This window comes from Schistocerca nitens, chromosome 1 (genome assembly GCF_023898315.1).
Source record: "Schistocerca nitens isolate TAMUIC-IGC-003100 chromosome 1, iqSchNite1.1, whole genome shotgun sequence".
NCBI classification, from domain to species: domain Eukaryota; kingdom Metazoa; phylum Arthropoda; class Insecta; order Orthoptera; family Acrididae; genus Schistocerca; species Schistocerca nitens.
Window position 1 is genome coordinate 456698132 of NC_064614.1, and position 17191 is coordinate 456715322.

The 17191-nt window shown below is 41.5% G+C and overlaps 1 protein-coding gene across 1 annotated transcript in view; it reads right to left on the reverse strand.

Moving 5' to 3' along the window:
* Positions 1-221: 221 nt before the first annotated feature.
* Positions 222-17191, reverse strand: part of LOC126251752 (pescadillo homolog) — a 47572-nt gene continuing 30602 nt past the window's right edge. Inside the window, exons 7-9 of the mRNA XM_049952366.1 lie at positions 14913-15100; positions 1201-1394; positions 222-1117 (exon numbers count right to left, since the gene is read on the reverse strand). Of these exons, the coding sequence (XP_049808323.1) occupies positions 845-1117; positions 1201-1394; positions 14913-15100 (655 nt within the window). The 3' untranslated portion in view covers positions 222-844. The remainder of the gene's footprint in view (positions 1118-1200; positions 1395-14912; positions 15101-17191) is intronic.

Sequence of the window (17191 nt, forward strand, 5' to 3'; positions counted from 1 at the left end):
ATTGTGATTACGCTTGAAAACTTACTAAGAAATTGTTGTCTGCAGTTCAGTTTTAAGAGACTAATCAGTGCTTGGTTTCTCATAAACATGTATCCCGAAATATGTAAAGTCAGAGATGAAAGAGAGCAAATTAGTAAGTCAAACATGTTTGTAAACACTTTCTTCACAGTTGAGAAAAAAGCTAATAAATCTCACATGTCGAGAGACAAACACAAACAAAATTTCTATTTCTCTAACACAAATGGGATTTATTCCTTCTTTGTTCTCCAGAGACTGAAGGCAGGTGGAGGGGAGGCACATGGTATGCACATATGTTCTTTAACAAGTAAACCATAAATAAACAGTAGCAGACATAATCAACTACTACACTATGCACCATCACAACTTTACTGGTAGCACATCATTTAATTGTGGTTAAGGTATGAATCAAAATAGATCTATCATTCTCAGAATAATTTATGTTCTAGAAAGGCAACAAGCACTTCTGTTACAAAAGATGCTGACCATGATGAAAATGTCTTAGTCACAATCAATACGGACAATTATTTACAAAGTCAAATATCAACAATTTTTAAAAGTAATGATAAAAATACATTCTTGAACTTCATTAGGTGAAACCAACAAATCAATTTGTTTCAAACACTGTACTTTTTCATGGATTTTCATTTTCACTTTCATTAAAAGCCAGTGTCCTTTGACTTACAGACTGGTTTTAGTTCATAGCGTAAATTCATGTGAGAGTGCACCAATACTGTTGTTTGCCAAAGATAAAAAACAAACTGGCCTATACTATAGTGCTGTAACAACTGTGGTGTACCTTTCATATTTGTTACACGCAATCGTACTATGTTACAGATGTAGCAGCAGAGACTTGTGCCTCCCTTCGCTCTCGTTTGCGGTGTTGTTTTTCTTCTGCTTCTATTCGTTGCCGCTTTTTTCGCAACAGCCATACTTCTTTAGCCCTCTCAGTTCTGCCCTCCATCATACTACGGTATAGTTTACGATGCTTTTTTGCTATCATTTTCTCTCGCAATCTGTATTCTTGACGATCCTGCCGCACCTTCTCCATAGGATCTTCAACAGAAACTGTGCCAGCAGTAACGGACATACGCTTGCGCTGAAATGAAACAAGTAGTATATAAATAACATTTTCACCAAAACACCAGACTACAGTTAGTTTTCTAAAGAATGTGTTCTTACTTTTTCTTCTCGTTGGCTTTCAATTCCTCCACTTGGAGTATCATCAGCTTTGTTGTCAGCTTCTGCTTCAGACTTATCTACCTCAGATTTACCTTTCTTATGACCGTGCCTTTCTTTGGAGTTATGTTTATTCTTATCAACGGCATCTTCATCATTTGCATTATCTTCGTCATCAGAACTGCTCTCTCCAGAATCTGCAATGTATTATACATGCTTAATTAGTTACATATAGATTTACAATGGTTACAGTTGTGTGAGATGTGTTAGGTCAACAGCAATCTGAAATAAAATTTATGCATGCTCATCAATTACCGATGCTTAGTAGGAAACTTTTGATGCTAATATTAGATATCAAATATACATGAAGTTCTATAATTCTCTTGCCATACACTCACACACAATCTATTTATCTCTAGCAAAAACCTCTGTCTATTATTGAAGGCGTTATCAGTAAGAGACCATTTGAAACAGATGATACTAGTCTCAGGATTCTCACTGACTGTTTATAAATGCTTCTCTGCGTACTGTAATTACTCTAATCTTATCCTCATTACCTACCTGCATTACCTACGACTTTGCCTATGTGATCATTCCATTTCATGTTCCTGCAATGTGTTATGCCCAGGTACCAGGTGTATTATGAGTTGGCCGACTCCAACTGTTACTCATTGATATTACACTCATATGGTGTGACTTTTTTTTTTTTTTTTCATTTTGTGAAGAGCACAATTTTGCATTTCTGAATATTTAAAGCAAGTTTTCAGTCACTGCACCATTCTGAAATCTTATTAAGAAATAACTGAATATTTACGCAGTTTTTATTGGGTGGTAGTTCATTATAGATAACTGCATATCTGCAAAAAGTCTTAGTTTACTATTAATATTGTCTGCAATGTCATTAATGTACATAGTGAACTGTCGTTATCCACCTGCATTGGAAATTAATTACTGTGATAAAATTGTAGGATCCAAATAGAGTACCCAAGTCGAGTTTCCTGATCATTTTTCCAATCAGAATCCTTCAAAAAATTTGTATGATATCTCTACAGAGTATTAACTGCTTTCTGTTGTCTGTCAGAAAGGACTCCATATGCCTCATGACAGTTCGGAACTTCCCAATGGGGAGCTATGTACAGTTACAATTCTGAGTGAACTCTTTTTCAGTATTAATTCAGAAGCACACACTGCTGTGCGTTGCTCACTACAAAATCTACTTGTTTCAATGTTTCTGAATTTCTGTTATATCTTAATATATGCAACAGCTCCTCTTTCCCGCATATTAGTTCTACATGAGTATGATGTTAGAGTGTAATCCTTCACATTTAACTTCTCAAACCATGTGGTGCTCAGATAGGCACAGGATGTCTATCTTTTCAGAGCTCTCTAAATTCTCCAGACATGCTTGTCTACCTCATTACTCAGTCCTCTAATATTCTTATGAAATAAGCTAACCTTACTTTGCTGTGCATTCTTAATCATATTATGGGGCTCTTCTGATGTTAACTTCTTTCACAACAGGGTGCTTGATGCCAATTTAATGAAAGGTACCCCTCCAATACCAGTAACCACAGGGATCTTGCTTTATATGACAGAGACCATCTGTTCATTTTTTTGTAAGAGGCTTAGTCAACCTTTCTTTCATCCTCTTATTCAGGCGTAGGCCTGTCTAGTATCCTAATCTCCCAAATGTAGCAACAGGTACTGAATTCACATGACATTTCATTTCATTTCAGTCAGCAGCAGGCTGCTGAACTCTGTGCTCACACGGCTGACAGGACTGTTAACCCAAGGCTGGTCATGGTGCTGCATGACCTCCACAAACCTTGTATATGAAGCTGCTACTCCTATTCCACCAAGGACACACTTAATTTCTATCTTCAGCCGGGCTCTTTCCTGCTCCACCTACTGTGATCACCTGAGCCTCTTTATCAAAACTGTTACACAAATTTCCTATGTCCTCTGTCACCTTGGTAAGGATAGGCATTTTGCTTCACAACTTGTGACCTGGTACCCTGTTCCTAATTTGTTCTGTACCAACCAGCCTACACCGCTGCCATGGCTACTATCCAGCAGCACAACTATTTCCTTCATCTCTCTTTTACCAACCTACAATTAGCTAGAAGTCTGATGCATTCTATGTGACCTACAGTTGGATGAGGCTTACAAAATAAATTGACTCACTGTCAAAATTGTAGATAAAACTAACCAAAAAATGAGATCCTAGAAACTCTGAGAGATTGAAATAGCTTTCTTTTTCCTGTGTCTTTGTCCTGAATCAATGCAGGGTCAGAATAGCATGGTTAATTTTAAAGGTGGCTAGACGCCCTTCCTGTGCCACCACGTTGTTTCTGTGGATGGAATGTGCATGCACCAACACTCTGCATGAAGTGTTATTCATGACGAGAGGGAAAGTTTTCTAAATGTCTGTGAATCATGTAACTGACGCGGCACTAGTAAACCAGCCTGGTATTCACATAGTGATGCACAAAACCACCTAAAAATCATATCCAGACTGGCCAGTACACCGACCCCTTCATTAATCCGGCGGGTAGATTCAATCTGGGGCTGGTGCACCTCCCTGTCCCAGAAGCAGCACCTAACACACACTACTTTCTGGGAAGATAATAAAGCACATTTAAATGAACTGCCACGTTCTGGATGGAAAAAAGATTATGATCAAATAAAATGTGTTCACTTGTACACCACAAGCACAATGATTAAGGTGGTTGGGGTGGGGTGGGGGGTGGGGAATCCTCCTGCAGGAGTAGGTGCCCATAAGTAAGAGGACTGTGGTCTATTCTCAGATGTGGACCACACCCAGCCTATCTAACCCATGTTAATTTAGGCAAGTATTTGACCCATTTCTTAAAAAAAAAGCTATTTGATGCAGGACCTTAATATTTTTACTGTGTTACATGATGCTAATAGAGTCAACTGTCCTAAAATCTACTTTATCCATTTTATAGTTTTTAGAAAATACATTTTTAAATTTATCAACAAAAAATATTAAGTTTTTTCTGCAGAAAATATTTTTTGTGAACTTCCTAATGGGGGAATATTAATGAATGTAGTACCAAAGGTGGCTTTTTATGTTATGCAGAGTCTCTGAAAATATCATTCATTTATCTTTATAGTTTCTGATATAATGGGGCGTATGTACTGAAAATTTTAGTTTGTGGGAAATTGACTTTAAAGAAAAAACTTTTGAAATTTGCTTCTTACAGTTAATTAAAACTGTCCTGCTGCATATGATGGCCCTTCTTTGGCCTCTAGCAGATTCCAGCTTCTTTTTCATCTTCCTGGATGTTTGTCTTGCTTTCTTGGCCATATCAGATGCAGACCTGTCTGCATCAGCTATCCTCATTTTATCGCAATGTTGCAGCCCAGTGATCATATTTTCACCAGGATTAATTCCCAGCTTTTTCAGTACCCAGCACTTTCCAATATTACCACAATTGAATGTAATAACAGCATCATGAACTAGTTTCATTGTATGCATGCCTACAAATACAGTTTTAGGAAGGCAGTTCAAAATTATGCTGTTAAAACATTCATTTGGGTTCTGTGTCTGCCCATGCAGACATTTCCTTAGGAGCTCAGGATGAGCCAAGTCCATGAAAATAGGTTTCATTGCTGTAATAACAGCAGCAGGGAGAGAATGCTGGTGAGAATAAGATTCTCCAGTTGCCTGAGCCCTATTGCATTTGCACCACCAATTTTCTCCTGACGGACACAACCCATGACATGGCTTATCATCAGTAGAGGACTTATGGAAGAATATGCTCCAAACATCTCTCTTCACTGCCTCCAGATTTTCTTTATTTCTCCTAACTGCCTGCCCATAGTATACCTGCAAGTTTCCTATTTCAGTATCAGTTAACTAACCCTGTCCGGTCAACAATTTTCCATCTTCTAATTTTTTTCCTCTCATATTAACAGTTAGTTTTCTCAGCCTTGTTCCCAAACATTTTTGAACATGGCCTACACATTCTATTTTGCTAACAATGGCATCTCCATATGGCTTAGAGTTCACCACATTGTTGGTGGTGGTGGTGGTGGTTAGTGTTTAACGTCCTGTCGACAACGAGGTCATTAGAGACGGAGCGCAAGCTCGGGTTAGGGAAGGATTGGGAAGGAAATCGGCCGTGCCCTTTCAAAGTAACCATCCTGGCATTTGCCTGAAACGATTTAGGGAAATCACGGAAAACCTAAATCAGGATGGCCGGAGACGGGATTGAACCATCGTCCTCCCGAATGCGAGTCCAGTGTGCTAACCACTGCGCCACCTCGCTCGGTCCACATTGTTGTATGCCTTACTGTCACCATCACCCAAATATTTGGTGTACCATACGCCTCTTGTTTCTGAAGAGCGATGAAATATTTGTTATACTCCATGAACTTCCAAACCACCACTTGTTCCTCTAAAATTAGCCACACAGTTGTGTTCTTTATGTTCACTGACTTTACAACATTTGCAATATTTAGATGTTATCTCCACATCTAACACTTTACCGGTGTCTACACTCGTGGCAGTCACTACTCCATTCAGAGAAGTATGTCCTCTTTTCTGCCAACTTCCATCAAGTGCAACTGCAATATCCAAACATTCATCATTTTCTTCCAATGCTTCTATAGCAGCCAGTTTCATGCTTTCCTCACTGACCTCACATACAGCTTTCTCTAATATTGCAGTCAGTTTTTCAAATTTATTTGGTGGTTGATGTAAGTTCATCACTGAACAAAACGTTCTCCCTGCAGCCATGCCCTTGCCAATGCATCGTAAAGCATAAACTAATCTAGTATTGATTTCATAAGGGCCACTTGCATCTGGTTTTGAAGAACTCAAATGAAATCACAGCTGAGCATTTAGTGCAAATTAAGTCCAAAGCAATTGCTAGGCCTTTTCTCCCACTGGCACTCTCACAAATTTTCACACTCTGTGACTCACCACACTGTCTACATTGTGTAAATTTAGAAATTACACCTGATTATATTCTCAAATTTATAATAATGTTACTGCACCCCTTTTCACTTACAGTAAATCCGCTGTAACACTCTTGAAATGGTGAGAGCTTCTTTGATAATGCACTTGTTGAAGAATTACAATTAGAAACATCGTTGCCAGGTGACATAACCTCTTGTACAGAAAGCTTTCTAAACTTGTTTCCTCTAAATTGTAATTTTGTAGTAACACTGTTCACTTTTACGTCGCACTTCACTTAGCGTAGACCGGGACTGTGTCCTAGACATGCCCGATGTTGACTGACTGGGCACGGCCCGTGCTGCTGGAGTTGTTGTTGTTGTTGTTACGCCGGCAGAGGTCGCGTCCGAATTCTCGCATGCCCTCTGGTGGACGGGACTCTAGTTGCGGCAACTACCGCCCGTGACGCGCCGTGCCAATGTGCGCCTCCCGCGATCTTTCTGGTGGCTACTACAAATTTCTTGAAAATGCCTCTACGTTTCATCATCTTCAATAAACACAACAAAACACACGTAAACAAGCACTGCAAACGTAAGTATAACAACTACTCGCAATAACACCTGAACAAAACTAACCGCGTGTTTGAAAGCATGTTGTTTACAGACAGCAGAAACAAAAGAATACCAACCGTTGCAGTCAAAGGATAACCAACACACTCAGGAGTAAAAAAAAAAAAACACCACCTAAAGTGCAATTTAGGGGATATATAGATCAAAAATATCTGCAGAAAAGTGGGTGAGGCACATAAAAACACGTGGTAGGAAAACGCTCTTTAAATGCTCGAAAAAAAAAATTTTTTTCCAGCAAAATCCTTTTCATAGTACTTAAATAAAACCTTAATCTATCGAAATATGATGAAAACGAAAAACCCATTTTTTTCAACCTGAACCACGGTGTGGTCCCCTTAAAGCCACTTCTATCCATCTGTGCGAGTGTAGTGATGTGCGATATGACAGAACTGTAAGCTCCACCAATCTTAATCTTCTATTTTGTACCTACACCTTCTCCCTATGACACAACTTCTGCTCTTGAATTAATACCACACAAGGCGACAACACAGAATATACATTACTATCGTCCTTATCCCTTGCTGCTGAGTTTCCATATGACCCGGTAATCCAGCAGAATTTTGCTTTCTTCCCTTAAAATTATAGGACATGAAGTGTCTTATGTCTAGCACCACTCTGTCTGCTGGGTACATTTTCTGAATGGTTTGTAGGGCACTTAGGGAAACACAGCACATGAAAAAGTTGTTCTGTTGATTGCACCTCCTCTGCTCAAGCATTTTTATGATTGCTTTGGACTCTGCATCAAAGAGTGTAAATTCCTCTACAATCTAATCCCAAAGACACTGTCAGGGGAAACAACTGCTTAGACCCGCCAACTTAAATAAATGTTAAATTTCAGTGTTTCTCTATATATTTGTAAAAGGCTAGTTTGGACATAAAATCTGGCGCACAATATTTCTTGCACCTTGTCAAAATTAAAAACAACCTTGATTCCACTAGTAACCAGGCATGATACTGCTTTAACCGTCTGTTTATACTTTCAGATCTGCAACACTGAGCTGCACAAGCTGCTCCTTTGTTCTAATCTCAAATGGTCCCGCAGCTCTTCTGAAATTTACATACCTACATTATACTGATAGGCAGACAAGAAAACTGAACGTTGGAGTGATGGGACCTTGCATGGTTGTAACATCATGAGGAAATTCTGTCGGCTGGTTGGAGGCTGTTTCCCAGCCTCAGCACAGAGTCCGGGTGTAAGACTTGTCCTTATGGCTCCTGTTGCTAGTTTAACACACTAATGGTGAATGGAGTTAAAGGTCTTTAATTAGAATAGTTGAACAGAATCATACACAATAAAGCCATAGTACAGCTGCAAATGTGAAAAAGCTCCTTAAATTAACGATGGGGAGGATTTAACTGCTTCTCCTCCCTCTCTGCATAGTTCAGACTGATTAAAAGTGTGGTCACATTTATCTAGGGAAGAATTATGACTTTAGACCATAACTCTAGTCTTCCTGAAGATAGTTGCACTTGTTTGAAGACTGGATTCAAGACTTTCTAGCAGACAAAACTCAACATGACATTCTTAATAGACTGATATCACTGCATGTAAAAGGAATATAGTGTGTACCACAAGGAAGTGTCATACAGCTCTTATACTGTTCACAATATATACATAAATATCTGGACGATAATATTTGAAGATCTGTAATGTAGTCTGTGGAAGATGCTGCAGTATACAGGAAAGTTGTAAAGTCAGAAAACTGCAGCAAAATGCAAGGAGGCCTGCAGAGAATTGTGCCTTGGTTTAAGGACTGGCTGCTGATCCTCACCATAAATGAATGTGTTGTACATAATTTGATGGGAAGACTGATTACCGTTTGATCACTTCTGGCAAGGAATGGATGGAAACAGTAACAACTAAAAAGATGTGAGAGTATCTGTTCAGACACTAAAAATGGAACAACCACATAGAACTAGTCGTTGAAAGATCAGATGCTACACTGATTTACTGGAAGAATGTAGTCCACCCATGAAAGAAAGAGTTAGCTTAGAAAAACCTCATCCAACTGATTCTGACCATAGCGGGTAGTGAGCGTGTGTGTGTGGCTTACAGGCTCTCAACGGCGAGGTTATCAGAGCCCTTACACATATTAAAAGGCACAAATGTGATCATACACGCTAAGACAACTGAACAGAATAAAAGATGCCACAGAGGAGAATAAACACAAGTAAAATGACAAAGGAGCTAAAAGGAAGCCACAGGTAAATGTCACTGGCTGACCACTCACCTAATATATGGTTGAGCCAGTCACCCTGTTAGTACATTAAAACCATCTCCCTAAAATGTTGGAAAAGGAGGACAATTCACAAAGCTTTAAAACTCTAACCACATTCATTTGAACGGTACCTAAAACAGATTGCAGATCTGTCAGCAAATCAGCCATGGCTCGCTAGTCAGGGATAAAAAATATGCAGTCCAATAAAATGTGAAGCAAAGTGATCTATATGCCACAAAGGGCCACACATTGGAGGGTCCTTTCGCTATAGCAAGAAGCCATGCAGCATAGGTTTGTGGCCTCTGCAAAGACGAGTGAGGAGAACCTCATCCTGTCTTCATAGCTGAAAGGAAGTACACCATGGCCACATTGTGGGGTTTAATAGACAGAGCTTATTGTCTGTCACTTCCAGCCACTCATCCTCTCACCGATGCAAGAATCTGGAGCTCAACAGCAAGGTTATAGCATGCAGGTGGATGGCACACTGAAACAGCCGAGGATCATGACACAACACCTCCTTGGCTGTTAGATTTGCACTTTCATTCCCCCCAACTTCCATGTGCCCTGATATCCAGTGGAAAGACATCTCCTTCCCCAGTACTGTAGTTGCAGGAGGGCATCCTGGATAGTGTGGTCTACTTTATCTGCTGGATACAAACATTTCAGAAAGTGTAGGGCACTCAGAGGATCTGAGACAAGAAATTTAGCACTGGAAGAACATCTCATTTGCTCCAATGCTGCAGGATTTCATATAATTATACATAAAAGACAGTAAAGTCTTGAGGCACTTGAACCTTGAGGCTATAATCCAGGAAAACAACAGAGAAACCAAAGAAGTCCTCCCGTTTCAACCCACCTGTAAAAATGGCTACATAGCTAGGGTACTCAGGTAAAATGTCACAAATTATCACACTGAAAACGGAAGCAGGAGTGCAATCTCTCCTGTATCACACCAAATCTAAAATTACTCTGGGCCTCTCCAGAAACCAGGATGGCAGATGATTAAAATCCTGGATTTAGGGTTGTAACTGCTACACACTGACTGACTCCAGCACACGTCGCACGCGTATCCCAAATGGCATTGTGGCTTGTGGTCGACTGGAGCAAAGGCATTCCAGAAGTGGAAGAACACAGTTTGGTGTGCAAGTGAAGTTGGAGCTGCGAGGAACTTACATGCCTGGTGCACCATGAGGAGCTGCCGCTGGATGGTAAGTGGTGGTTCCCCAGCATCAGCACAGAGGCTGAGTATGAGCAGGCTGTGCTACACAGTGTACCCCTAGTCCAGCCACAACTGCACGAAAGCCCAACAAAACTGGAGGAGATGTGTCCTGTCCACTCCCCAAGGCCTGTGGGTGAAGCACTTCACGATATTTAGTGTCTTGACAGATCTGAGTTTCAGGTCTCTCAGGTGTGGCAACCACAACAATTTGGAGGGGGGGGGGGGGGGAGAAAAATGAGTGTCGCAGGTCAGGTAAATTAAAAATATGACTGAATGATTAAAATGCGTGCGCACCCACACACACACACACACACACACACACACACACACTCACACACACACACACACACACAATTGCAGAAAACCCATCTTTGCAGCCCACTCCTCTAACCTAACCTCCACACTGTAAATTGCAACTGGCAGCTTTCTGTTGCAACACTGGAGTAGCAACAGAAAACAGCAAAACTGTCCGCAAATAGGAGCACTGTCCATGACTCCTTACCATAGACGTGATACTGTTTAATAGCTATAGCAAAGATGGTAACACTTAAAACAGTGTCCTGATGTACAAAAATTACCTGCTCAAATCGATCTCAAATTGATCGTGTCACCAACTTGAGTCAAGGAAGACCACAAGAACATAGGGAGACGGCCATGAAAGCTCCATTGATGCAGTTACGTGAGAATACTGTGTCTCCAAATAGTGTCATATGCCTTACTGATATCAAAAAAGGTGCCACAACAGTTATGTTTATGTAGGAAAGCCTGCTGTATAGCCACCTCTAGCAGGGTCAAGTTGTCGACAGTGGACTGAAATCTCTGGAAGCCACACTGAGAGTGGCTAAGCAGTTGCCTGGTCTCTAACAGCTAGAACAAATGATGGTTAACCATTCGCTCCAGGAGTCTTTCTTACACAGCTCGTTAAGGCAATACTCCTGTAACTGCAGTCTTTTCCTCACTTTAGGAGAGGTAACAGAAGCGCCTCCCTCCATGAGTTGGGGAAGTTGCCTGTCTGCCACATAAGACTGAAACATTCAAAGAGGATTTCGTTTGATTCTGCTGGCAATCATCGAAGCGTGCAGTACCAGAGTTGGTCCTGATTGGGTGCAGTGGCACAAGTGTCAGACAGTGTTGATTCCAGTTCCCACATGGAGAAAGGAGAGTCGTAGGCCTCAGAACTATTGGATCTGAAGTCCAACTTGCCCCTCTCTACAGCTGCACAGTAGCGATGCAATGCCGGATACTGGCTTGCATCAGCTGTAGTTTTTGCAAAATGTATGGCCAGTGTTTGAGCAATGCCTCTGGGCATTGTTTGAAGACACCCCTATTTCAGCACTGCTGTGATTGATAAACTACTGTGTTTACTGGAAATCCTCCAAATGGCTTCTCATACTTCTGCAGAACATGTGGAATGGTTGATGGAGTCCAGGAAGGCTTGCCATGACCTTTTCTTGCTCTCCTTAATAACACTTTTGAGACTTGGCTCTCACGAATCGAAAAGTTATGAGGTTGTCTCCCGTAGGGCGGCATCTAAATTGTTGAAGAGCAGCACACCTGTCCCAGATGGCTGAATAGCACTCATCTGTGAACCAAGATACAGTTCGCTTCGTAAGATGATCTGAAGACATTGGGACGGATAAGTCAGCAGCAAGATGCACCACTCACGTGATGTGGTCCACTGATTCCTGGACACTGATGTGATGTTCAATCACAGCCAGCTGGCTGAACAGCATCCAGTTAGCCCTGCTGACCATCCATGTTCGTGGCTTCTCCTCATGTAGTGCTCTGTGAGAGCCTCAGAGTCTACTGTATCTGGTGGAGATAGATTCAGTGAGCAAACAGTGATCCTCCAACACCCATGAATTTCAACAGCAACTGTTTGCAGGTCAGTAGCCCTCATGCACGGTATTGACAAACCCTTGGCTCCATCCCCAGTCAGGTCATCCTTCGGTGAGGGCTATAGCTCCGTAGCACAGGACTGCTAGTGGCTTTAAAATGTGTTTCTTGTAAACACAGGCACAGGGGGCATTCCTGCACTAGCAGTTTCAGTTCCTCCACATGTGTCCTGAACCCATTAGGTGTTCCACTATAATATGGGAGCCATTTATCATGGGGGTTGCACTTTCACCCTGTCTTTCTGCCAGGGAGCGGAGCCTGTAATGGGTGGAAGCTCTGTCTTGGAGCGAGATGATCAAGGTCCGTTAGCTCTACTAAAGAGTCAAGAGAGACATCAGATAGTATGACGACGACATCTTCAGAGTGTTTACTTCCCTACTCCATCAGTGGAAGATGCTTGCTTGGCCTTTAATTTTTGCCCTGGGTAGGCTTCGGAGTCACAACCACAGCAGTGGTAATGGCAGTACTGGAAAGTGGACCATACTGAATCTTAGGGGGAGCAGGGAGCTCCGCAACATTAGTGACTACAGACTTTTCCAATGTTTCGGGATGAAGTGTAGGCTATGAAGTAACTACAGCAGCACAAGTACACTGATAAATGCAGGTACTATTGCTAACACTAGCTACCTCCATTTGTGTAGCAGCATCACTTTTCTGTACTGACTGCTTAACAACTGACGCAAAGGAGGTAGCAAACGTCGGGGGCTGCATGCTCTTATAAATCTTCTTGGTCTCACCATAGGGAATCTGTCATGTGGTTTTAATCTCCTGTATCTTCCATTTCTCAAGGAAGACACAGCAGTTGCTACTCCAGACTGGGTAGGCCCCAGAGCAATTTACTCACTTTGGATGAGATGAACATCTGACTCCTTTGTGGGCAGTCGTACCACATTTGTCACAAGCGTGCTTCTCCCTTGCATCCATGTATGGTATGCCCAAATCGCTGGCATTTAAAACAGCGCGTTGGATAGGAGACATAAGGCTGCACAGTTAAATGAAGAAAACCTGCCTTAATAGTTCCAGGCAGGATGACCAATTTGGATTTAAAAGATCACCCTCCACTAGTTTCATAATGTTCTGCACATCTACAATGCCTTCTTGGGCCCACTCAACTTTCAGGTCTTCTTTGGGGATGTCCACCGTCTCTGCATGTCACATCTTTACTATAGTTTAATGTGGAGTGAAGCTCAGTCTCAATGGCATATTCCCCAATGGTTTTGGACCTCTGTAGATTCGTCACTTGTTGGGAACTTGATGTTTTCACCAACAATGTACCATTTCGTAACCACTTAACTGATTTTAAAGTACCTGCAATCCTCTCTAAACCCTGCTGTATGTAAAAAGGTGACACTTTGCCAAAACCTCCCTTTTGCCCTTTAACCAATAAAAACACACACTGACCAGCAGCACGCATTCTTTTACTACACACTCTAGGATTCTTGACTACCAGGACTGGTTACACAAGCCCTCTTATTTGATTGGGTGTTAGTACCTAATGGCAGTCCACCCATTCTGCTGGGAGGTGGAAGAGAAAACTCTGATGGATGCATCTCAGTCCCATAAGCAGCTTGGGAAATAAATATACTCCTAGACAGAGCCCCGCATGCCTAAGTAAGCCTTATACAACTGAGGTGCAGAAGGTTCCCCAGAAATGACTGTTCCACCTCAATTACCATATATCTCATCAGAGTGCAGCACACCTTGAGACTGAGGTGGTTTTTAATAGTGGTTTTTACCATACTTGCAATCTGGACAGTCAAGTCGAGGTCCCGTTCCCTGTGACACACAACATTCCACTGCCGTGCCACACAGTGGTCACTGAAGCATGCTCAGAGCTTACAGTGAGAGAGGACTGGTGGTGCTTACCAGTCCCCAGCCCAGGAACCCCGGGTTCGCCAGGCCTGTACCCGGCAAGCAAATGCTGAGCCCCTGAGGGCCCGGAGATAGCAGCCGTGCATGCATGAGGAATGGTTGCTTGATGGAATTTGCATATGTGTTTTCTTTTCTGAAGAAGGCTTTGGCCAAAAGCTTTTGTGTAACGATCTTTTTGTTGTGCTTGTCTGTTACTCAAAGTGTTATCTTTACTGTGAGTAGCAAATCTATCATAATATTGTGTGACTAGTGCACCAAATGCAGCCAACTGGCACAGGAAAGTACTGTGGTCACAAATCACAATGAGGAGTACCTTTTGTGAGATAAAGCAGGTCATTTCCGAACTTGCAGCAACCATGGTGGGCACCACATTTGGTGCGCTTCGCGAATAGAACCATGACCCATGTGGGGATGGTTTTAAGATCAAAATTAAGACTGAAGCAATAAGAAGAGGCCATAGAGTCCAGACACATATGGACAGAAAATAGCGAAAGACTGAATACGAAACACACAGAGGTAATGAGAACAGAAACCGAAACAGACAAATTTATTTTCATAACAGGCATAGTTGGATAATACTGATTGCTTCTTCACAACAAGAATTCCCAAACTGAGAAGCATGAAATTAGGAGCTATTAATGGAGAGGGAAACATACCACTGACAATGGACCTTGCCTGTAACAGCAGGTGTGCTTTCCATTAGAATATCAGCATTAAAATTACGAATAACTGACTAGGAGATTTGAAGAAATTCCTCTTGCAGTAAAAATATTTTGTAAATGCTAAAAACGTTGTACAAAAATTGTTTCCATAACTAACTGAAACACTATGAATTACTTTTTTTATCTCAGCAAATGTCCAGGCATTCTGTCTGTAGTATGCGAACTTTAACAAACACTGACTTCAGTAGCTTAAAATTCTGGAATATCTGGCCTACAGTAATAGTAAATTCCTACCTTTCTGCTCGATTAATGAAGGATCACGCAGCTGTTGTTCTTCAGGAGGGATATACTGCTCCTCACGTTCTGCATCCACAAATGGCGAAAGATGTGGTGGCAGAATGGCTCCAACAAAATATTTCTCAACGGGCAGTAACTGTCGAGCATTTACAGAATCAAATACCCATTGTGGCTGAATGTAGTACCTGCAAAGTAAGAAATTCATTTCATTCAGTGTGTACACTGCCAGATTTCACACGACAAAACAAAGTGTTCAAGGTGTATAAGTATCCTCAATTAGCCCACAGCATTAGCCTCTTCTCTTATTTGTCTGACCTCGGTTTCTTCAACTCAATATGTCCCTTTTCTGGATGCTCAACACCTTTTCTCTGATGGTTTTAATAAAACCCTATTCACACAAAAATTACTGACCAACATCTATGCCTCTATATTGGTAACTGCCACCCTTTCCACAACAAAAAGTCACTCCTGCACAAACTAGCCACCCACAGATGACATCTCCAGTGAAGAGTAATTGCTTGCCAGTATGCTAAACATCTTGCTAAGGACTTAAGAATAGGCAGTACCCAGACCCCTCCTCAAAATATAATTCACAAACAGATCTTCTATGCCCTTCCCATACATTCTTGCAGTATTTCAATCACCTCATACCAAATAGCTGCAAAGGATCACCCCTCCTTCCCTGAAACTAAGAACATTCTTCTCAACTCTCCTAAAGTGATCACTCAAGGAATCTATGAAATATCCTGGTACATTCTTATGCCATGCCTGTACTATTGTCATGGGTGCCATATGCACATGAAAGACCCAGGTGCAACCTCTTGCCACATGTGGCATATTGACATGAACAGGTGCAAGAACTGTTCCATGCATATATCCAGCACTTCCTCTTCCAGCTCCTCATAGACATATGCTAACCACTGGACACAGAGGCGTGTCTAAAATGAGCCATGAGATATATCAACTCAACTACAGTTTTTGCACAGCCTTCAACCAGCTGTTTAGAAGATTAAGGGAAAATTTTGACAACTCAGTGTCAGAGAATTCTGTTTGGTTCAACTTCAGTGACTGCTTTGCAACCTTTGGCATTTTGTCCATCACCCACCATAACTAGCTTCTCTGCATTGCATGGATTTTTCCTGTGTTATGTATCACTTCCTTTCTCCAACAATGTGCCTCACCATCTCCACCACATTTCCCCCTACTTCCACAACAGCTCCATAACACTTCCATTCTGGTTCATCTAGTTGTCAAGCTACATCCCATCTCTTTTCTCTACTGTCTTCCTCTTTCTCTGTTCTGCCCCCCCCCCAAAAAAAAACAACAACAAAAAAAAAAAAACCTTACATGTCTTGTACCACCCAACTGTGGTGCAGTACTGAGAAAAAGTATAAGGGGTAAATCAAAAAGTTTCCATTCAAGGGCATTGATGCAGTATATATGCAATGCAGTGCAGCTTTAATGTTCTTATAAAGAACGAACATGTAGGTGAAGGACTGATGTAGTATTCATGTCTTTCTGACTCGTGTGCAGTTGATGCGGAAATACGAACTACAGCAACGTTTTCACCAAATGTGTCCAAACGGGACCAACGTGCTGTTATATTTTTCTTGGTTGCTGAAAGACAACCACCACTAGACATCCAACAGAGAATAAAGAATGTGTCTGTCGAAAACCACCATTATTGAATGATGTGCCAAGTCCAATGTTGGCGCTTTCTAACATATCCCCATATTGCAAATGTTATAACGCAAAAGTTACGTCAACTCAGTTAGAAGACACATGAGCATTCCAAGCAATTACCGTGCCTTCAGGCCTTTAAAAAAGGTCTTTAAGGGTTGACGATTCCTGTTGGATGAGGATGGGCAGAAGGCAGTTATGGACTACTTCATGCAACAGGACAAAGTGTTTTACCCAACAGGTATCTTCAACCTGGTGTGTCAATGGACAATTGTCTCAGAAATGGTTCTGCCTGATTGTCATACTGATTCTAGACTGTACGGTCTTCGAACGGAAACTTTTTGATCACCCCTTATAATTGCCTGTGTATATGCATATTTCAAACAATGGAAAATCCAGGATAGAATAACAACAAACTCAAAGGTTGGATTGCTACTTATCACATAGAAAAGCCATTAAATTTCAGTCAGTTGTTGAGCATGTCTGTGGCTAAACTTCTCCTCAATGAGGGAAGTACCATTTTGTCCTTTCCGAGTATTGTATAAGTGCATTTGTTAATTCTGATGGAGGACATTGCTTATAAACACAGCTACAAT